This window comes from Thunnus maccoyii, chromosome 14 (genome assembly GCF_910596095.1).
Source record: "Thunnus maccoyii chromosome 14, fThuMac1.1, whole genome shotgun sequence".
Taxonomy (NCBI): domain Eukaryota; kingdom Metazoa; phylum Chordata; class Actinopteri; order Scombriformes; family Scombridae; genus Thunnus; species Thunnus maccoyii.
In genome coordinates, this window is record NC_056546.1 from 20,257,418 (window position 1) to 20,280,482 (window position 23,065).

At 40.3% G+C, this 23,065-nt stretch overlaps 1 protein-coding gene across 1 annotated transcript in view; it reads left to right on the forward strand.

Moving 5' to 3' along the window:
* The first annotated feature begins 2,053 nt into the window (after positions 1–2,053).
* itga9 (integrin, alpha 9) overlaps positions 2,054–23,065 on the forward strand; it is a 48,850-nt gene continuing 27,838 nt past the window's right edge. Inside the window, exons 1-15 of the mRNA XM_042433721.1 lie at positions 2,054–2,745; positions 3,042–3,169; positions 4,843–4,949; positions 7,198–7,321; positions 8,610–8,677; positions 10,970–11,099; positions 11,189–11,274; positions 11,370–11,432; positions 11,888–12,025; positions 12,482–12,587; positions 14,535–14,629; positions 15,787–15,877; positions 16,230–16,275; positions 16,394–16,548; positions 18,159–18,319. Of these exons, the coding sequence (XP_042289655.1) occupies positions 2,555–2,745; positions 3,042–3,169; positions 4,843–4,949; positions 7,198–7,321; positions 8,610–8,677; positions 10,970–11,099; positions 11,189–11,274; positions 11,370–11,432; positions 11,888–12,025; positions 12,482–12,587; positions 14,535–14,629; positions 15,787–15,877; positions 16,230–16,275; positions 16,394–16,548; positions 18,159–18,319 (1,689 nt within the window). The 5' untranslated portion in view covers positions 2,054–2,554. The remainder of the gene's footprint in view (positions 2,746–3,041; positions 3,170–4,842; positions 4,950–7,197; positions 7,322–8,609; positions 8,678–10,969; positions 11,100–11,188; positions 11,275–11,369; positions 11,433–11,887; positions 12,026–12,481; positions 12,588–14,534; positions 14,630–15,786; positions 15,878–16,229; positions 16,276–16,393; positions 16,549–18,158; positions 18,320–23,065) is intronic.

Sequence of the window (23,065 nt, forward strand, 5' to 3'; positions counted from 1 at the left end):
CCTTGTCACTCCTTTATCTTTACTGTTGTACACTGTCTTTTGTGCTAAATCCAATTGCTTATCTCATTATTTGTATTCACATTGTTTAACCTGCCCAGCAGAGGTTAACGTGTGATAACAACCTGTTGTAATAGATATGTGGAATGCAGACATCACAACAAACCTGGATGTGTAAGATGCTGTTGTGAGGTGGTCACATACTTTTAAGAGTGACCTTTATTTCAACCCACTACAACAGAAATGTAATTTTTTCCATTTAAAGACATTTATTAATCCATGGACCCCTCATTTTATCAGAATTGTAGAAAATTTTATTGGTCAAGTATGTCGACACATGCAAGAAATTTGACTCCAGTTCACAGCCGCCCTCATTATACTCATACACAGTGCAAAGAATAAAAATTTTCCAGGAGGGTATAAATACAGACATACAGCTTTTATAGCTGGTATATAGTACAGGCAAGAACTGGACTACAAACTATACAGGTCAGATTGGTAGTAAATGTGATACAGATAGTGCAAAGACTACTGGCATAAATATTGTAAAGATAAGTCACTGTATATACAGAGATTATGTGGATATTTTGTTGAAAGTATACTGTATGTACAGTATACAGTCTGTTTAGATATAACAATGTGTATATTACATTATAACACACTGGTCAGGAACCCTACAAGGTGTCATAAAATAAGACCGGGGGTTTGCCAGATTCAAACCTTCATTCATACAGGGTAGGCCATTGAGAGCAAGCTCTCTTTTTCAAGGACATCCTGATTACAATACAAATTTAACATAATAAGCAATAATCAGTATGTATAAAAAGCCAATTTAAACAGATAAGCAATATAAAATATAAGAAACAATAAAAGAATATATAAAAGCAATAAAACACATAATATAAAACATATTATGGCAATAAAGGCAATATATGCACAAAAAGTTAAAGCCAAATTAAAACACACATTCACACTGCCCTATGTCAGCTGAAAGAGACTTAAATGAAAGAGGGATTAGCTCGTCAAACTTTACTATCTTCTGCAAGTTGTTCCACTTGTGTGGAGCATAATATTTAAAAGCCAATTTCCCAGTGCCAGTGCTAACACGTTGATTTTCAAGGACCAAATAGTCTTGGGACCTAGTGCAGTGTTAAATTGGACTGAAATTACTAAGACATGTCAGGTTCCCAGGAAGTTTGCCAAGGAGCGCTTTATATATAAATAGAAAGCAGTACTGTTCTCTTCTCACTGCCAACAACTGCCACCCAACTTTCTGATATAGAATACAATGACGAGTTGTAAAGCATCCCCAGTTATAAACTTTAGGGCAGAATGATAGATGCATATAAATTACATCACCATAGTCCATAATGGACAAAAAGGTTGACTGAACAATGTGCTTTCCATAATTCTTGGTAATATATGCCTTATTTCTATGTAAAAATGTCAATTTTGCTCTTTAAGAGTACAGCTTGTCATCTATTCAGACACAAGGGTATTTATAAAAGGATATACATAAACAATTACCAAATGAGCAAAGCAGAAAAATCCTAGTTCTGCAAAAGAAAGTGTCTATTTTCTTGCAAATATTGGATCATTTTATATCTTCAGGATTCTAAAAAAAAATCTAATTAAACAAGGAAAAATATTTGATTGAAATGGCCACAACATATGAAACTGGTGACAGACGGTTGCTGTAAGATTTGTCTCAAGAAACCATATTTGAAAGGGTTATTTTGAGTGATTTTCATTTTGTAAAATTTTGCAAAAAAATGTTTCTTACCATAAAAGCTGCAATTAATTCATTAGAAATGTTCTCCTACATTTTCTTTTTGTGCTGACTCTTAAAGAAGTTGCTCTGCGGGCTCCCTGGTGACCCTTATTCCCATTATATGAGAACTTCAGATCTTGAATGAATACTCATCTACTGCATTATATCTTCTGATATGAAAATGTTGATGTAACACTGCTCATCGTCAGTGGGAAACGTTAGAGGGCAGCAGTGCGCCCTCATCTCTCAGCTTTACTGAACTGATCCCCCAAAGCCCAGGGGTGAAATGTGATGCTTTGCGCCTCAAAACCATCCGCGTCTCTCCATGACTGCGTTACCATCGTCAACGCTGCACAGCGCAACCACATTTTCCGGTTTCACCGTTCACAGTAAAATTCTCCGAGCTCAGTGAGCTGCAGCAGCCATCTCCACCAACACTGCTGCTTTTATTTTGAGCATAACTTGTTGTAGTTTCTGTTACATCCCGGATAGCTCATGTTAACTTGCCGCAGCTGACCGCATTTATCTTCACGACAGGGAGCCTGCGAGCAACAACTTTCTCAGATTGACACAGAATGGAGAGAAGCTGACGCACCGTTATTTACCGGACCGTTAACTTTCCTCCTCAAGCTTTTCCTCATGCTATTACAGCCTACCTGCTGTACTAGACCAGGACAATTTACTGAAATATAGTTTTTTTTAACTGTTTGACCACTGAAGATCTGACAAATCCTGCTTATTGTCTTTTTTCCCTTCTTTTTGGACACTTTAACCGCGTTATTACGCATGATGCGCAAAGGGATGGCTCCTCTTCGCAGACAAAAAACGGGAGTACAACATGTTTTTTATGTCTATCTCTCCATTTCAGTGGCTTATTCTTACAATATAGACTTAGAACATCCTTTGGTGTTCCGCGGACCAAATTCTAGTTTTTTTGGCTACTCTGTGCTGGAGCATTATCATGACAACACACGCTGGTGAGTCTCATGTTTTACTGTTCCTGGAAATGCTGCTGTTTGCTTGTCAATGATGCAGTGGATTAGTACTTTTAAACAAATGTTTAAGTGTTTCTAGAGCTCAGGCTGCATCCACACCCAATACAAACTTAAAAATGAATGCGTAATATGTTCTGTTTGTGCTGTAACTTTTTCTGATGGCAGCAGATTCTGATTTTTCATGTAAATGCTGTAGACAGATTAGAGATACTGTAAGGTGTTTGGAGGGTGAAAACACCCGCTATGTCCCATCCTCTCCCTTCTCTTCATGTCTGCAGGGTAATAGTAGGGGCTCCTAAGGCAAACTCTACCTACAGTAGCTCAGTGCACTCTCCTGGAGCTGTGTATAAGTGTCGAGTTCACAGCAACCCAGACCGCCGCTGCACAGAGATGGACCTGGGAAGAGGTCAGTCACTGCCTGCTGCATCAACAAAAGAGCCTGTAATGACATCCAGCTAACTGTAGCCTCAGGACAACACATGCACCCACACAAAAGATGTAGAAATTAACACTCACCTCACAGGAAAGTTCACAATCTGGTGATTCAGTCCACACACACACATACTCACACACACACACACACACACACACGTAACTTTTTCTTGTCCGTGCTCTGCATGAACTCCCCCAAGCATCTGTTTTGTTTTATGAGAATAATACAGCCTTATACTAGTCTTAGTGGAAGAGTTGTTATACTAGAGTAGCACAGAACCTGGTAGGCTATATGGAGACATGCACAAGACAACAGGGTTCTGTGTGCAGAGGTCCATAAATATTTTGATACATATGATTTATGCTTCTGCTAATATTTTCCAAGCACACGAGCCAAAAAGTAGAGCTTCCACCCCCACGAACCGGGCCCTGTTCTTGTGGTCAAGAAAGCCGGGGTGCACGCATGGCTTTAATATTAACCCTGTGCTCAGTCAATGTGTCACCAAAAAAAAAAAAAAAAAAAACCCAGACATTATCAAAGCGAGCGTGTGCTGCGCTCAGTGAAGCACATGGGCCGGAGGAGCTGGACTCTGATGGGCCTCAGGGAACCCAAACACACTGACACAGAGAAACACTCTCAGCTACATGCCATTGTGCTGAATCAATTGTCTTGAGGGAGAAGTAGAATAAAACTTGGAGAAGTGAACAACTTAGTGAAATAATGTTCTGTTATTTAAGATTTGCACTCTGAAAAGAAAAAAAAATGTCCCACAGATCTGATTCTTTTTCATTTTCTTTATTTTCCCAATGATGTAGATTTATGTTACAACAGTAATGTGCTACTACATACACTAGTAGAGTAAAGCTACACTCAATTTGTAGTTAACACTTTTAATATGAAGCTGTGTAGATTTGTGACTATATTGCATATTGCAAAGATGGATATCTCTGTAGCTGTGCTTTCAATCTTCCTCTTCCTCAAAGTATGATATCCTGTTTTCTGTTTGTTCCTCTTTAGAATAGGTGTGATAACTTAATGAGAGTAGATATAAACATGCTTGTGTAAGAAATTGCTGTTCAGAATGTCGAAAATAGGTTTGCTGTTATTTAGAAACAATGTTTCCATGACGTAGTCTGTCCAACAAAGAGCACTGATAAGTTTATTTTTAAAATGTCCCTCTAAGTACATATCTTGGTCACATTGCCCCAAAAAAGCATTTTGAAGAGATCTATGCTGAAATTGTGTGTTTTTGTTATATGCTTATGTAGAAGAAAAATATTGGCCCATATACAGTTCTGTTTTCAGACTTTTAAAACTCTTAAATATTGTTAAATTAATATTGGTCTCCCTCTGTAAAGGTTACTCACAGCATTGACAGCAGCTGTACAGTTACCCATAAATAGTTGTTGTGCAATACTTGAGATAAGTACAAAATGTAGACAAACAGTTCCCTATTTTTAGTTTTAAGGTTTCTGTTTGCCAAATGGTCAACTAAGTAAATATCACTTGCACATTCAGCAGAAATAATATAATAAAACCCAGGGTCCAAAAAGCTGACAATGGCAAACAAGTAACAAGTTACTTACTCCAAGACATCCTCTGTCCTGATGACTCAACGTCTGCAAACTGCTCTCATTGTCTTTCAGGAAACAAGCAAAGAGAGTCGTGTGGGAAGACCTGCCAAGGCGATAGAGATGATGAGTGGATGGGGGTCAGCCTGGCCCGCCAGGACAGAGCTGACGGCAAAATACTGGTGAGTTCAGGGACACAACGCCGCAGTCACTTCAGCAAATTGTTTAATGCGAACCATGTACTCTCGTAAAAACAGACCTGATTATACCAACATCATTGTTACAAATGTCTTACCATGAACCACACAGTTAAACCGCAGCTGGTCTCAACGTTACAGCCAAGCTTGTCCTTCCTTTCTGTGTTTCATGCTTACATTCTAGTGAAACCAGGCTTTGAATTGCTTTAGTAAAAAATGAACTTAAAATTGTGATTTTGAATTATTATTTTTTGCATAGTCAAAGCTGGAGTAGCTACTAAAGTGAGACAGATTTGGAAACTGCTGCGTGGTTACATAATACTGTGACATTTACCTCGTGTCTGAAGCTGGAAGAGTCAGTGGAACAGGGTTTGTCAAAAGTAGATTGTTGTTTATGAAAAATGAGAGAAGGGTTGAGAGAAATCAGAACTTGTGGTGCTAATCCCAGAGGTGCTCACCTGGGTGTTTGCACAGAGATCATAGGGCATCTGGCAGAGTTTGTTTAGGCTTCAGCCCCTCTGTGGTGGTCCCGTCCAAGGGCAGCCTTTCATTAAACGTTAACCTCCGTCTCCTGCGGGTTACCAGCCAGCTTGCAGGACAGTCTGAAAGCAACCCGTGTACTCTTAAACTCCTTCTCGGCCATACATGTATACTTAAAACACTCATGACAGGTGTGAATGTGCTTGAGTACCTGTCACTGATTGACCTCCTCCTCTGGGAGTTAGAAAAATCACAAGAATTCCTCCCTCCGAAGATGTCCTGATAAGTTTTTGGCCTGTTAAACCTCTATTCCTCTCAATGTATTTGTCTTTGGTCCATTTTTTTTATATCTTCGTGGAATGTATTGGCATGATTTTCAAACCATTATCCTTGGCTTTACTCGTTAGCCCGTCAAAATTTGAGGACTTCTTGGAGTTGTCAGCCTTGGGGAATTTGAGCGAGGGGTTGTATAACAACAAGCTTTTAGCTGCAGACTCTTTGGCCGTCCAGACAGGAGTACGATAAAAGAAAGGTGACTTTCAAGAGCCACGTGTTGCTGTGCCTCTCCAAAGATGCTTTTTTTTCTTCTTCTTTTTTGTATCTCATCTGAATGGACTCACGTTTCTGTGCAACAGAAGGGAAACGGCTGTTTGGCAGATGTGTACAGTGGTGATTTCATCTGTACTTTCAGTGAAGGCCTTGTTTGTGACCAGCGGACTCTTTAACTGAACAGGAACATGACAACAGCACAGACTCCAACCATAAAGTCCTCCTTTGCTGCTTCGACAGACCTTGTCAGCCGCTGCAAGAGCTCCTTTTTCTCTTTTTCTACATTTTGTCAGCTGATTGATCTTTTTCTTTTTTTAAGAATCTGTTTCTAGTCAAGGGAGAGAGTTCATGCTGGTATTGCTACTACTGTTGGCCAAGCTTTCCTTTGGAACACAAGTGTTTCTCAACTAGCATCTTGCTTCCAGACAGTCATCTGACGCTCTGTGTGCGCCCACAACGTGTCGAGCACTTATATTCATTTAGATTGGCTGTGTGTGTGTGTGTTGAGGGGGGGGGGTGCTGCAGGAGTTAAACAGTGTGAGGGGAAATTAACTGAATTTTGTCTTCAGAGAAGCGACAGCAACTGTCCCCAGAGCCACAGAAGCCCCACCACCATCCCCCCGGGGTACTAAATTATTACCACATTCATGATTTGTGCAGGGTCTGAAATCTACTCTATAGTTCCTTGTTTGCTTACTGATCTGTGGAATGGCAAAATGTTGTTTTGACTGTTACTGTCAGTTTTAGAAATGTACTCCGTGTTTTAGCAGCAACATAATAAAGAAGCAGTTTGTTTATTTGTCTTTTGATCCATGTCTCCCTAATGGTTGCTAAATCTTGGGTGCTGTGTGAACTTTTGACTTCTCCCATTGCCTGTAAAGCCTTGAAGAACTGTTTTGAAATGTTAAAAACACAAAATGAAGGTGCTGATAATGTGAGCACTCTCTTCTCACTGCAATATTTAATGCTGTTTGGGAAAACGCAAATCTCAAGCTGCATCTGAGATATTCACACCACAGACCATAGCTGTTATGGTCAGGAAGGGTTATGGATGGGCTTTAATTCCCCCTCTCATTGACTATCGTTTGACAGCCATAGAGACGCGCTGACTCCAGCCCAGCGAGAGAGGGGCTTAAACAACCAGTGTGGTGGAGGAACGCCTGCAGACTGAAGTGTCTGAATTTGTTTGCTGCTTTTCTTGCAGGCCTGTGCTCACCGCTGGAAAAACGTCTACTACAACTCAGAACATATCCTTCCACATGGATACTGCTCCATCATCCCTCCAACTCTGCAGGGCAGGACGCAGCCGCTCATCCCTTGTTATGAAGGTACAGTAGAGGCACCATGGTGGACAAGCACAGGGCAAACTTCATTTAACCCTTTCCCTCAGTTTAACCCATATTAACCCTTTATTTTAACAGTAAACACTAGGAAATATGCAGTGTTAAGGGTGAGAGGGTCTCTTGGCTTAGTCCAGAGATTGCCAACCTTTTTTGGCGTGTGACCTTATGTAGAGAACTTTAACTTAAACTAACTGTCTCCAGGCTATAGCTTCAAATTTATCATACAGACATGACATAATATTGTGAACCTGAAATTTTTTTTTTTTTCTTTTTTTTCCCCGTGTGTATCATCTTGTGAACCCTTAGAGTTCACAGGATATCTCTTCATGCTTTTCTGTGGTTATATTTTGTCATGGCACGTGATTTCTGCACCATCAGTCACGGAGGCCCAAAACTGCTCCCAGCCTCTACTTGGTGTTCTGGCACTGAAGACAAGTAGCAGGAGGGCCTTGAAGTGTGATCTCCCTGTTTCAGTCCAACACAAGTACTTTGGCAAGACCCCACACCTACTTTTTTGAAGGACTCAGAAGTTTGTTATTCTAAAAGTTAAATATGTGACGCACTGAACATTTGGCCAATGGAGAAGGAGCGTTTGTATTCCCCGTCCACCTTTTAGCAAAGGAAAACATTCTTATAAAGGTATAATTATGAGGGCAGCTGATGTTGCAGCACAGATTTTGGCAAGATTATCCAAAAATCAGGAAAGATTTTCTTGCAAGGTAGAGAAATTGTTTGATTCTGTTTCTGATTGTAGTAAATCAAATCCATTCATACTGCAGGTTGTTTTCCTTTGTGCACCCTTTACGGCACTAAAAATCAAATTCCATTTGAAAAATAATGTACTGTGTAATATTTCAAGCTGACTCATGCAAATGTGTCCTTCGTGTGTTTTGATATGTGACTCAGAGCTATTTATCAAAGGCTGTTTTACACCTTAATTGTGCTCCCAGGTCAGGATTTCACTTCCTTCCGTAACTCTTGTTTCCAGCGGTTGTAGAGAAGCCAGACTTGACTTTGCATTGGACCATATTTACAGTGCATTTTGTGCCGATCCAAGCTCAATATTTTTGTAACCTGAGAGCACTGTGTCCCCCTTAAAGTAAGAGGTTGAATGTGGTGTTTGCGCCCCTTTTCTCAATCTGCTTTCTGCCCCCAGATTCCTCTTGGATGGGACTGGGACTTTGACTAGCTCCATATGGAATGCAGGAAAAACTCCAGTAAATGCTGGCTCAAGCACATAGTGAAATCATTTGTGGTTTGTTTTTTCTTACAGACTATAAGCAGAAGTATGGGGAAGAGCACGGCTCGTGCCAAGCTGGGATAGCGGGAGTTTTTACGGAGGTCAGTAACAGCGCTTGTTCGTCTTCTTAATCCATGTAATACTCTGTTTCTGATAGTAGTTTGTTGTCATCTGAACTCTGTTGTCTTGACGCTCACGCAGCTTTTCAACAGCACCTTCAGCCAAACATCTATCAGTTCACTGTTTGGTAAACTGAGCAGTTGAATCACTTCTTCACCACATCTCATCGTAAAAAAATGTGTTCTTTTAGTTTTCATGTTGCCTACTGAAGACATTATTAGTCATTCTTTGTTCCTGTTTCTTTTTTCTTGGAGGACTTATTCAACTTTTTGTTGACTTTGACTCTCCGGGATTCTGAGGACAGTTAGCAGAAACTTTATATATTTGGAGTCATGGGGGATTTTTCCCCCCCAAGTTTTTTAAGATGTCAAATGATGTGGAAAATCTAGATTCTACAGTAAGAAATACACAACTATTTGTATGGAAGCAACTAGCACTCTGCTGACTAACTCCTGATAACTGTAAGCTTATGTTTCCATAGCAGATAGGAAAAGCTGCAGTGGCCTCACTTGACCTCTGGTGTGGTTCAACAAGATAAAGCATTAAAGAAAACACACTTTTCCCTTCCTCTATATAGCTAGGGATGCTGTCTGTATCCATAGATGACATCAGCCTTGGTTGCACAATACTTTTTTGTATCTTACAAAACCTCATTGACTCTCACATGTATTTGTAAGTGTATGTAAGTAGTCATAAGTGGTGAGAGGAAGGTCAAATAGATTTAACTTTTAAATGCATTTTTATGAAGATATGGTTTGACAGGGAAAAATGTGCATATGAAGAATAAATTACAAATTTAAAACTGACTAGTTTAGACATTTTGTTTTCTATACATTAGCAATATAATTCTTTCCTGATGTTGCCCACCAGCGACATGTTCAGCAAAGGTCCTTTTCAAGTCTCAAATTACAGTCACGCTCAATTTGGGACATACAGTAAAGTACAGCAGACTGTAGAATAACTTAAAATGTGTCCTCAGTGTACAGCTAGGCCCTTAGGTAGGCTCACTCTAGATTTGAGGAGAAAGATCCTGATGGAAAGAGCATTTTCTCTTTACTTTAACTCTGCTAAATAACATTTTTTAGCCCTCCTGCTGCAGGACAGACTCACAAGCACACTCAGTAACAAACACAGAGCATGCATAATTGTTCACACATGCTGCTTTGGTTTTAAAATAAGGTTGTCCTTTACTAAAATGGGATAATTTCACATGATCTGCTTGCTAACGTGTTAAATATGTTACTACACATTCTTTGATGTGAATATTTCCACACAGTGTGAAAGTGCCTTTAAAAATCTCAGTCATGGCTGTCATAAACACTCAGGCTTACAGCAGTGTATGACATCATGTGTAGTTTCATAACTTTATTACATAAAACATCATCAAAAAACACAAAATATATACTGAAAAGAAAAGCTCAGGTGAGGAGCTTACAAGTGGAACCTCACCTAATGTTATTGTGCTTAATAGGTTTTTCTCCTCATCATGTGAAACCTGTGACTATAAAAACAACAAAAGCTGAGAGGGAAGACTTTTGGCTTCAGGAAAAGCTCTGATAAAGCTGAATTCCACAATAAACCCACTGTTACAAAACCAAAGAGAAATCATCAAACACACTTTCGTTCGGACTCAGTGTTGATCTGTTAAAGCATTTGAATGACCCCCCCCTCTGAAAGAATGTGAGGAATTTAAAGAAAAGATGTCCAACTGTTAAACCTTATCCTTGTCTGAACCAGGGTCCATATGCCTGGTGGTGCCCAGATGTGTGAAAGATCTGTGAGGTGCTCATTGTGTTGTTCAGTTTGTTTGTATGAAGGAAGTGGAGAAACAGATTTGCATCATGTCAGATTTGAATTAGATGACAGATTGGACTTAGATGATGAGAAAGGATACAGTGCTTGTTTGGGGAGGTATGTGTAGTAGAAACAGAACATATTTGTACTTAACTGTGTTGCTCTGGTCCCTGTAATAGCTGTGGACCATCACAACAAAAAGCTGTGAACAACTCATTTTACAGCTGTCAATTTCACTTGGGCTCTGGATTCCTCATCACATCAAAGGGGTCAACTTGAGCTGGCATGCCATCTGGCTGTGTGGTTAACAGCAGATAGCACACAACACTCTGTGGCCTTTGGTTAACCAGAAGTTCACCCAGCAGCTCTTTTTTTCCCCTTTTTTTTCCCTCAGCAGGCTATGATAGTGCAGATAGAAGGTGAATCACAATCCCAGTTGTGTGAATTATCTGAATGAATGCGGGGGGTGTATTTTTCAGGAGCTGGTGGTGATGGGGGCACCGGGGTCATACTACTGGACTGGGACAATCAAGGTGTACAACCTGACTTCTGAAGCCTTCTACAGCCCAAACAAAGAAGACGTCGACTCCCACAGATACAGCTATCTTGGTGAGAGCCAGTTAATGAGTATCATTGTGTCAAGTAAGAATGTTAAACACAAAAAGGGGAGTTGTAACTAACCATGTCTGCTTCTCCAGGCTATGCTGTGACTGCTGGACACTTCTCCGCTCCTAATGTAATAGACATTGTTGCAGGGGCACCTCAGCACAGCGGCAGTGGAAAAGTAGGAACTTCACTTCATCTTTTGTCTTATTCCAGCTGTTGAATTGAAGGCCTCTGTGTTGTTTGCTACAGTGATTTTGTTTTTCTCCTGCACAGGTTTACATTTTCAAAATCGATGGTGTGTCTTTGGTGAAGACTTTTCAAGCCTCAGGGAAAATGGTATGAGCTCGGATGTGGTCTCTGACAGTCCTGTTTGTAATCATCATATAGTGCATATTTTACATTAAGGCTATTGTCATTCTGTACTCCATCAGAAACAACACAACTGTATTTTTAGTCTGCCTCAGGGATCAAGTAGTTGATTTTGCACGGTGTGTTGTAGACTCTAATTGCTTTGTTGTCAGAACTGCACTGTTTATGTCTACGTAAGTGTTTGGACAGAAACAGTGATTCAGAGGAGAAACCAGAGCCAGGAAGGTAGCTAATGCTTTCCATTCAGAGTAAATAAAAGGAAGTCAGGGCAGCTTTAAGATATCAGTTGTGTAAATATTCTTTTAATATTGGTATAGATATGAAAAGGAACATAAATCCAGTCTAAGCGTGTATATGAACTATGAACTGAAGAGAAGTGTCTGTGATCTGACCCAATACTCTGTGGCTCGGCTTGGTTCCAGATGGGCTCTTACTTTGGCTCCTCATTGTGTGCAGTTGATCTGAACCAGGACGGCCTGTCGGACCTGCTGGTGGGGGCACCCATGCACAGCCAGCTCCGGGATGAGGGCCAGGTGTCTGTGTACCTCAGCAAGGGCAATGTGAGTGGGATCTGTGGGTCAGCAGGAACATGATACCATAACCTGCAGAGTTAATGCAGTATATATGGCACAGACTCTCTCTATAAAGTTATTATTCTCTGTAAGGTTGATTTTTAGCTTTGCTGTAGTTTGATTTATTTCTGTATTATATTAATACTGTATTACCATATTAATTATCATGTAATTAAAATGAAATAGTGAAGAATAGTGTGATTTAACAGTGAGATTATTTAACCTACTAAGATTAGAGCTTCTGTATGTACATTTTATATTTATGAGTTACTGTGAGGATCAGTTATTGTGGTATCTGTTTCGTTGTTAAATTTATGGGATAAAAACCAACTAACTGAAAGTGCAAGTAACTTCACTGCAGCAGTATAGGACTTTTTTTCTTCTTCTTTTTTTTAAGTTTCCAGCTCAGTGCGTAAACTGTTATCTGCCTGCTGCTGTTTTCAGGGGGTGATGGAGGAGGAGGCCGTTTTGACCGGCGACAATGCTTACAATGCACACTTCGGAGAGTGCATTGCCTCAATTGGAGACATAGATGATGACGGTTATCAAGGTCAGTGCAAACATATTATTAGCTGTCAGCTTGACTTCATAAATTCATAAAAAATAAATTTTATATCATGACAATAAATTGCTCACTTCTGTTCTGGAGCTTTCGGCTTTATCACACGCTCATCAGCAGATAAAGTTTGCTCACTTGTCATAGAACTGTAGTTGTTCAAATGTTTCTGAGCACTTTTAGGACTTCTTGTTCATGATGGCTTTTATCATATTAATATATTTTTGTAAGTTTCTATATTTCTAATTTATACTGTATGTTATTATGTTAGTATGTTATGTTATAAGTTTGCTCCTTCTGTATTTTGACAATGGGAAGATCATCATGAGAGAGACCACTGTGTTGCTTTTACATGTTTTAGCCCTTCAACCATAAATCACCTGTATTTTACTTTGGTGCTGACTATTTCTCAAGCATACCAACACTGTCTTTAATTTCTTTCACTATGTAGCACCTCAAAACTTGCCAAAAAAGACAGAGTACATAAACGATCACAGAGAATGTCGGTCTTACTTGTTATCATTGTGTACTAATACATTTGTGGGAGGGAGAGTTTTTAAAAATTCTCATAGCAGTTCAGCATGAGAAAAGCGTTACATTTACCAGCTGTGTTGTGTAAAGTCAAGCCCAGAGGACAGTGAACAAACATGAACATAGTAAAAAAAAAACAAAAGCCAGAGTGTCCTTGAATGCACCAACAAAGAGAGATTTCAAAACCTTACATGCAAAACTAAACTATCACAGGCCATGTGAACTGTTAGTAAAACATTGAGCCACTGGTGAGAGGTCAGAACTAAGTTGGGGGTTGTGTTTTATGTGTAGATTTATAATTTCCTTCCAGTGGTGTATGAAGCAATAATCCAGCAATAATCATTGTATCCAGTGCAATTAGGGTGACATTGTCCTGTAGTCAAGCAACAAAGCTATTTCCTCTGTCAAGTAATAAAGTCATACAGTCTATATTCTTCACATCAGCCCACAAGCAAATGTTGGCTTGTTGAGATATTCAGTAGGTGCAAGAAAACCCGTCATTTCCACAGACATTTTGTTTCGATTACACTGCGGCGAGGGGGATCTGTAGAAAATATTGCCCTCTCTCACCCTTGTGTGCACAGACCCATCCAGACGCAAACCAACTTATCCACACACAGAGACGTACATTTACGCTGTCTGTTTTCCTGGCACTCACTTGGCTTGGCTCTAAAGGACTTGACTTGGCGTCCGTCTCACACTTGAGGCTGGAAGCTGTTGCCCGGTTTCATCTCCGTGTGAGATACGCCTCGAGGCCTGCAGCCTGGCACAGTGCATATGTGGAGAGAGATGGCAGCTGGGAATTATAACTCATCTTGTAACTCTTCACTGTTGGAGTGTCGAAAGAGCCAGACTCGCACGCTGACTGACAGTCTATTATTTACAACTTAGCTGCTACCATTTAATTTGGAAGAACTGTAGAAATTAGAATACTCATTTGGTTTCACTGAAAAGAAATTACTTGTTTAACTCCCTCCTCTACTTAATAAGTTAACAATGGTATGATATTTAATAAAAAAAAAGTACCATTCTTTTACCATTTCTGCTTTGGTATGCTACACTACATGGTATGGAAGTGTTTTGGTTTATAAAAAGAAAGTTTATATGTGGGTCTTTCTGTGGAAATTGGGATAAGGGGACGTTGTTTCAGTGCTCTTGCCAGCACTTTATAGTCTTGTTTCCACTCTCTCAGAGGTCACACAAGTTTTATGGCCACTAACAACACTTAATTGTCTATTAAGAGTCTTACTGTAACAGCTTGTTTCCCAGACACTGGCCAGCAGTCAGTAAACACAGGGTTAATGAAAGCTTTGGGGCACATTCACAAATACATGATGTAATTTCTGTACTCATTCATTTTTATGCTGCGTTTTCACACAAACACTTTTTGTCCTCTATCTGTCTCTTCAGATGTGGCCATAGGAGCACCTAAAGAGGATGAATATGGAGGAGCTGTTTATATCTACCATGGAGATGCCACAGGAATCATCAAAAAATACTCCATGGTAAGAACACTTCCTATTGCCAGACATTGTGCCATTTTTGTTGTTCTTACTGTTAAACAAAGGAGTGTCATGTTGCGATCCTCTTTCCCTAATTTCTAGATTTATTAGTTTCTTTGTGGATTGACCAGCATTTGCTAAATTTTGATGAAAACTATGCGGTCACCTTGCATGTGTGTTGATGTAGTGACTGTTGAGGTAGGTGAGTAATGTGTGAAAGAAACACAGGTGGCAATGTAGCCTTGGGAAAACATATTAGGCCCACAAAGCTGAATGAGGTTGCTCCTTGTGGGTTTCTTTTTTAAATTATGGCCTAAAAAGCATTTTGTTATTGTCATTATGGGCCTGTCTACTGAATTCACTTCATGTTACATTAAAGGAATAGTTTGGCATTTTGAGATATACGCTCATTTGCTTTCTAGATAGAGTTAGATGAAAAGATCAGTGCCATTCTCATATCTGTGCTATGGAGCTAGAGCCAGGAAGTGATTAGCTTAGCATAGCATTAAGACTGGAAGCAAGTGAAAACAATTAGTCAAGACCAAAAATACACCTACCAGCGCCTTTAAAGCCTACTAATTAACACGTCGTATCTGGTTTGTTACAAAAACAAAATCTAAAAATGACAAGTTGTGGTTTCTTGAGGATTTACATGTGGTAATGTCTTAGCGATTAGTTGTCTAAAAGTAGTTACAAGAAATAGTAACAGCGCTTGACTCTTTCCAAAAACCCCAACTGGTTGTTTTTACATTTCTGTATGGAAAGAAAAAAAAAACAAGATAAAACATGACAGATTTTTAAAAAACTTTAGACAGACCCAGGCTAGCAGTTTCCCTTGCTTTAAGTTTTTATGCTAAGCTAAGCTAACTACCTCCGGCTCTAGCACCATAGCTAAAACACAGGCAAGAAAGCAAATAAGTATATTTTGTGACCATGGGGGGAAAATATTTAATATGATTAAAAACAATATCAAAGTATTAATTATCAGTCATAATGAAAGCAAAATAATTGATGGAAATTTACTCTTTAAATCTGAAAAGCAAACATCATTTATCTATAAAAAACAAAACAAAACCAAATACCAGGCAAACCACACAATGTTCTCTCTTTTCCATGTTGGCTCACATGTGTTATTTGAAGGCTGGTATCATCTGTTACAGAAACTATCTGGGCGCAGTGTGAACCCTGGTCTACAGATGTTTGGCCAGTCAATCTCTGGCAATGTTGACATGGATGGCAACGGATACACAGGTAGGGTCATACCAGACTGGATGGAGGCTTGAAAGATTTTCCGAACCACATCAGCAGGAAAATAGAATAAAAACATCAAATAGAAAAAGAGGAGAAAACTATTTGTTTTTTTTAATCTCATGTGTTTTGACCCTCGTTCTCTCGCAATAGCAGTGCTAAACACTCGTGATTGAGGCATCTTGTTTACTGCATTCCACAGCTGATATTCAGGCTTAGCCAGCATGACACTTAAGGACCTCTGTGCATTGTTTTGGATTTGCAGGTGTAAAAAGCGATGCCAGACACAGTTGGAGCCTTTTCTGCTGATGTTGCATTAATATTATATTTTCTTGTGTACATGTTTTTGTTGCAGATATCACCATCGGAGCTTTCATGTCAGATAGTGTGGTGCTGCTGAGGTGAGTGACTGTGACACTGTGAGTGAGAGGCAAAACAGTATTTGTTTCTACTCTCAGAGTCGTTTTAATGCCCTATCTCTCCCACACTGCGTTCCTGTCTGGGTTGATGTGGTTATAGGTCCCGGCCTGTCATTACGGTGGATGTCTCAATCTTCCTGCCTGTCTCCATCAACATTTCGGTGCCTCAGTGCCACGAGGGCCACCAGAACCTAAACTGCTTCAACGTCACCGTCTGCATGCGCTTCCGTGGAAAACAGCTGCCTGGACAGATAGGTGAGGACAAATCTTGACAAGTGAAACCTTACAAAAGTCATCCATCTGATATGAAAGTGCCATTAAACTATCTTTGATTGCAAAAGCATCGATAGGTTTCTTGAACACCCCACCTTTCTATCATATTCCCACAACAAGTAAGCTAGCTCAATAGACGGACAGATATGAACAGAGAAAAAAAAACATCTACAGATGAGTTACTACATCTTGTTGCAGAATACTTGAGTCATTGTGAGAGAGTTTTTGTGGCTCATGAGCAAAATATTTTGTTACAGTTGAAGAGTTTTTGCAGAGTATGTCTCAAAGTGCTTGCAGGCAGGAGGCTTTTGTTCTCAAACAGAGCACATGATGGAATTTTTATAGCCAAAAATCTCAGTAGGCATTTGCCATTGGTATTGCTCAACAACAAAATGAAATTCTTACTTCTCGACCTTTTAGTGGACATTTCAACGAGGGAAATTTGTAAACATGATCATGCTGAGTGTTTCTCCACGAGTTTGTAGACAGTCAGCATGGTTGGCCTTTGGCCTGTGGCTGAAGGTCAGTGCATATGGCCATTGGTTTACCCTTCAGTCTTTGCTAACTGGCTCTTGGGTACAGTGCCTCTTGAGTAATGAGGCGTAGTCCTGTTCTAGTGTTTGGGTGTGGTCGCTCACAGCCCCCCAGGAGAGCAGGAACACTTTTGTTACGTAATGAGTACGTCCTGGCTCGTAGGAATAAAGCCTCTCTGTTTAACCCGTCTGGCGAACGCCATGGAAAGTGTAGCACCATGTGTTTGGTGACTCCCATAATGAAACCTTCCTTTGCCTCCTCTGGAGTGAGCTCATGGCGTTCCCTCTATTGGACGGAAGAAACAGTGAGCTTTGGTGCGACTGGGGTGTGTTTGCCACCCCTCCCACTGTTTTACCAGTATGACGCCCTCTTGAAGCAATTACTACAAACTGAGGTTGATTCATTCAGAGGAATGGATTTTAAATGGCCGAAGGCCCATATATGGCTTTCTCGGAAACATTGGTAACATCTGACTTCATGCTTATGATTACTCAATTCAAAATAAGTTTGAAGTTGGTCAGTGTGTTTACATCACCAAAGCCAGGGGTGGAACCAGAACCACCAGGAATGTTGTTATTGCAATGTTTTCTTTCACATTAATACTAGTTCTGCTCCACCTGATGGAAAATTAATTTCCTTTCTTTGTTAATTCTTGTCTGCTCACCTTAAGCTGTATAAATATCTGCACAAAAAGTAATCTTTTCAGCATGAGTACTGAGCACTGAACTGAACCAGGATTGCTCAAAGGCAATGCTGAATCAAAGTTGATCACAGTAGCACACCTATGGGCAAAGGACCTGAAATTTACTGAAATTAGCACTGTTTTCTTCCTTGCGCAACATGAAACAAAGAACTCCTGTTATGTCAGATGATTTGACCAAGAAACCATCTTCCCTCTGACTGCAATAAGCGATCATTTATTTTTTCCTCATGTTTTGATGGCAATTACCAGAAAACCAAATCCTGCATACTTAAAGTGTTTCTCAAGATTATCTTTGCTCTACGAACTGTCGCTGTCGGTTTAAATTATGTGTAACAGTGTTTCTGTCTCTGCTCAGAGCTGCTGTATAACCTGACGGCTGATGTGGATAAGAGACAAAAGAGCCAGCCTTCCCGGGTTTACTTCACCCAGAGTGGATCTCAGATCAGCCAGATGAGCCAGCAGCTCAGCCTGGACATCAACAGGGAGGAGTGCCAGCGCTACACTGCCTACGTTAAGGTAAGTTTGGTTTGTCTGGTCTTTCTGCTGGCAGTGTTTGTAATGGTTTGTCCATGTGCTGCTCATGTCCTCAGCTATTCTATGAGTTGTTTTCTCATGACCCTGAGCACTCTCATTCTGCAATGTTGATGTGTGATATGAATTATTTGCTTATGCGGTCAGATTTTCTTTTTTGTTTGTTTGTTTGTGTCATTTTTGGTCGGAGCATCAAAGTGCACAGTTTTCCAGCTAAAATGTTTAGACAGCTCAAAGACAAGATAAAAATTTAAAACTGAAGAAAAGGGAAGAACCATCACAGCTGAAGGCTACAGATCAACAGGCATCTGCTGGGAAGCTATTTGTGTCACCCTGCTGGGTTAGATTAAAGGTAACAGTCAGGCGCTTGATGGTTCGTGAAACCATGCTGTACTGGGAGTGCGTGTTACTAGCCTCAAGTGTGCATCTGCAGAAACTGACAGAAACAGGAAACAGAGTCTCCTTTGTCATCACATAGTCCCTCTATTGTGTTCCTGGATGATTTAGCCGTGTAGCGACAGAGAGGGTCCTCGTCCTGAGGGCACCATCCATGTTTCACCTCCTCTAATACGGAGGCCCACTGCAGGCCTGTAAATTTCACTGGCGTTTTTAACTGAGTACTCCAGGCGCTTTCACTGTGGGAGGCTGAGCTTCTGACTGAGGGGGGCTGTCATTACTGCGCCTGCCCCTCTTCCTTCAGCCATTCAGACTATAATGAGAGTATATCACACTGAGCAATAGTAGCAATAAGCTCCTTTATTCATCACGACATACACATCACAGTTATCAAGGTTTATTCAGTGAAGTTTGGCATGTTTATCCAGACTTCTCAGTAAACCTGGATAGTTTAGCAGAGCTCAACTCATGGGAGAATCTAACATTTAAAATTTAATTTTCATTATTCTGCATCTAACTTTCAACACACAGGACATTAACAGGAGGGTTAGTCATGTAAAGTATTGTTTCTGCCCAAAGTAAATCTGATATTTCAACACTTGAACCAAACATCCTTAGGATTGTGGGTGGGCGAGTGAATTATCACTCAGTCGTAGCTCCTTGTCGCCACATATCTGTGGCATCTCTCTAGCTGTGAGATAAACACTCTTATACTTTAAGTGCTATCCATCAGCACAGATGTTACATTAAAGACGAGTGGTATTTTGCAGTTCTTTTAGTCTGTTGAGTCACTAATGTTGCTGGGTGAAATTACACTTTGATGTTGTTAAGGGAATAGTTCAACATTTTGGGAAATACGCTGCTGTAAAAACATTACACTGTGGACTCCGGGAAGTCGCTGCTCCCAGCCAAGAAATAATCCTGCGTACAGCACCCTGTAAAACTGTAACTTGTCATACTTAAACTCTGGTACTTGAACGAATTAAATAAACTAGATATAACATATTAATTATTGAGCTTTAGAGGAGCTGGTAGATGGATTTTGTTACCTTCAGACAGAACCTAAGCTAGCTGTATCCCCCTGTCTTTATGTTAAGCTAAGCCAGCCAGCTCCTGGCTCTAGCTTCATATTTAACGGACAGATATGAGTATAGACCTCTTTTAACTCTCGGAAAGAAAGTGAATACTCATATTTACCCAAAATGTTGAACTATTCCTTTACTACTCAGTAGATGTTTAAGTTTACAGTAAAACAGAGTGTTTTTTGGAGTGACTTTATGTGCGTAACATTACATCATTTGTCTGTTTTTGGTTTGGCTTGACTGAAGTGTGAAGTGCAGCATGGTTGCCACTGTAGCTGTTAAATTCCAAAGTTCGTCTTGTGTATATTTTTATTCTACCTCTGTAAGAGGTCACAAAATCCACCTGCTTAGCAGCAAAAACCTGACATGAGATTCCCAGAGTGACCAAATTCTGCAAAGTCACAAAGGACGTTAAGGTGTGGTCCCCAAATTGCAGACTGTTTACAGGCTGAATGACCTTAGATATGTATGGCAGTGAAAAAGTAAAGGGGACAAAGTAAAGGGGACAAAGATTGCGACCTAGCATGATAACTGTCTACTATGAGTCTTCATCATCATACATCATCATAGTGTTTATCCTAAACTTTATAGAAGAACAGAAAAATCACAATAATCAGAGGTGATCTGGCTCCGCTCTGAGAGAGGGTCTAGTCTGCTTGACCAATCGCATCATTTATCTTCCTCATGTGTCTGCCCACATGAGCCAGTCCTCCCATTCCCCAGAAGAGGTATGGTAATGGAAACCAGCTGGTTGCCCGACTGCATCCTTAAGGGAGGGGGCATTGTGCACCCCCGCCCCACCCGTCTCCCAGCTGAAACATACAGTGAAAACATAGGACTGAGGCTAGCATCACAGCAGGGTGCAGGGCTGCTGTTGTGTCAACTGGACCTGCACGCTGGCGCTGCTGATGGAAAACCTGCATGTCAGGGTTGATTGCTCAAGCCCTGATGCATGAGGGCTGGTGGAAGCAGGCCATGAGCTATTTTGAGCCCCTCTCACATTTGTAACTACTCTGACCATCTGTCGACCCCCATTTGTTCACTGTATGAATTAAATACTTTTAAAAGACCTTAGTTAACAGCAAAACTTAAAAATGTTCTGTTAAAGTTGAATTTGTTCAGCATAATGTACATGCGGCAACAGGACTGGAACAGACACTCAATTTTCACCATCTGAAATCAAATACAAAGCCGGATTGGCCTCCTCAGTAAATCATGTAGTGCTGAGAACACAAGGGCATAACTGCAGTTATTCAGAGAGCAAAGAGTACAGTGCTGGAGTAATTTCTTTTAAAATTATGCAAGTCTTTCATGTTGATCATTTTAAACATGTTTTTATTGGCATCAGCTAACAGCATACCAGACCTCCAGATGGACTTTGGTTATTTTTAGGTAAATAAACTCCACGCAGGCTTTTTACTTCAGTTGTACCTCACATTTAGGGAGGGAAAACAGTGATGACTGATGAATGATTACGGTTCAGATGACTAGAGGTGCTGTGCGTGAGATGATAATGAGTCATTTTGTCAAGAGAACCACCAACTTACTGCAGAAATTTTTGAGCTGGATGTGTTGCATTAAGTGATTTTGTACAATTGGCATGTCAACCTTTTGTGGTGTGGTATTATGCCAAACAGTGTAGTGAAATAGCTTGAAGGTTTGGAGTATTATTCATGTACTGCTGGACGCCAATCAAACATTATTATTGCTGCATCAAGGACAGAAAACTGAAACAGGCCAAATACCGTACTTATGAGACAGGTAAATGACTTCATATGCAGTCATACTTCATTACTGTAGCTTATGTAGGATATGATAAGGAGCACACCATAGTAGTTGGAGGAACGGCAAGTAAAAGAGTCACCAGAGCTTTCACAAAGACCTTTTACTTTTCAACAAAACTACTAAGATTCTACAGCAACGCTAGCGGCTCTGTGAGGCTGTACTAAATGCTAATGTCAGCATGATAATGTGCTCACACTGACAATCCTAACATGCTGATGTTTATCAGGTAGATAAATGGATCACGGAAGTTATTTCAATTCATCTTGAGGGGGATTTGAATGTCTGCACCCAATTTCATGACATCCATCCAGTAGTTGGAGAAACATTTGACTTAAAACCATAAATGTGAATGTCATGGTGGTGCTAGAGAAACAGTCTGGGAATCAAAAAAGTCATTAGGATTCATCACCAGTGAACCATGCATGTCTGAACAAAATATGGAGCCAGTCTTCTGGGTAGATATTGAAATATTTAGCTGGATAAATTAAAACCTAGTGGCACTAGAGGAAATGTCACAGGATCACCAAAGTCTTAAGGATTCATTGTCTTTGAACCATGGGTATATTTACCAGATTTTACAGTAATTGGCCATCATATCCAATAGTATTTGAGATATTTCAGTTTGTACCATTGTGGTGGACCAACTGAATGGCATTGCCATCCACAGAACTACGCTGCTTGTATGGCTAAAAACAAAACAGATCATGTTGTGTGCTTTGTAGTTTAGCTTTGTATGGACGGCTGCTGTATGTTCAGTGGAGGACATTAGCGTCCACAGATCTTAAATGCAACAGGTGTAATGTTAACATTACATTGTGATATTTATACTTACTAACTACAGTGAATACATTATTCAGTATTATTTGGCTGTAGACTGTCTTTTGGCTTTGATTTATTGCTTGTCTTGTAAAGACGCCGTTTTAAATACTACTTTGTTAAATGATCTGCACTTCTTCCAAACTCTCTCTGTGATCACATCTTGAGGTATGGCATGTTTACATCTTTGGCAATTCATCTATCATTGGCGCGCCATGGTAGCCGAAAGGTTACAGCACATGCCGCGTGACTGCAACGTCCCTGGTTCAAATCCGCATAGGGACCTACATGTCATACCCCTCTCTCCCCCTTGTTTCCTGTCTGCTTTTCCACAGTCAACTGTCAAATAAATGCAAAAAAAACATATCTGTTAAAAAAAAAAAAATGTATCCATCGTCATGTATATGTTTCTGTTCCAGCAGACCCATCACAGTGGAGTGCACATGCACCTTGAAATCGTGCCAAGAGCCAATGCCATTTGTGGTCATGAATGGTATTGTGTAGCTCAGTATATGCATCGTAGTCTCCAAGGAAGAGCTAAAATAGGCAGCCAAAGCCCTGCCTGTAACAGTTGTCTGTTTAATTTAGCTCGTAAAGTATCCCACTCACAACCCCCCCCTCCCCCATCACTTTCCTCTGGCCTATATTCCAC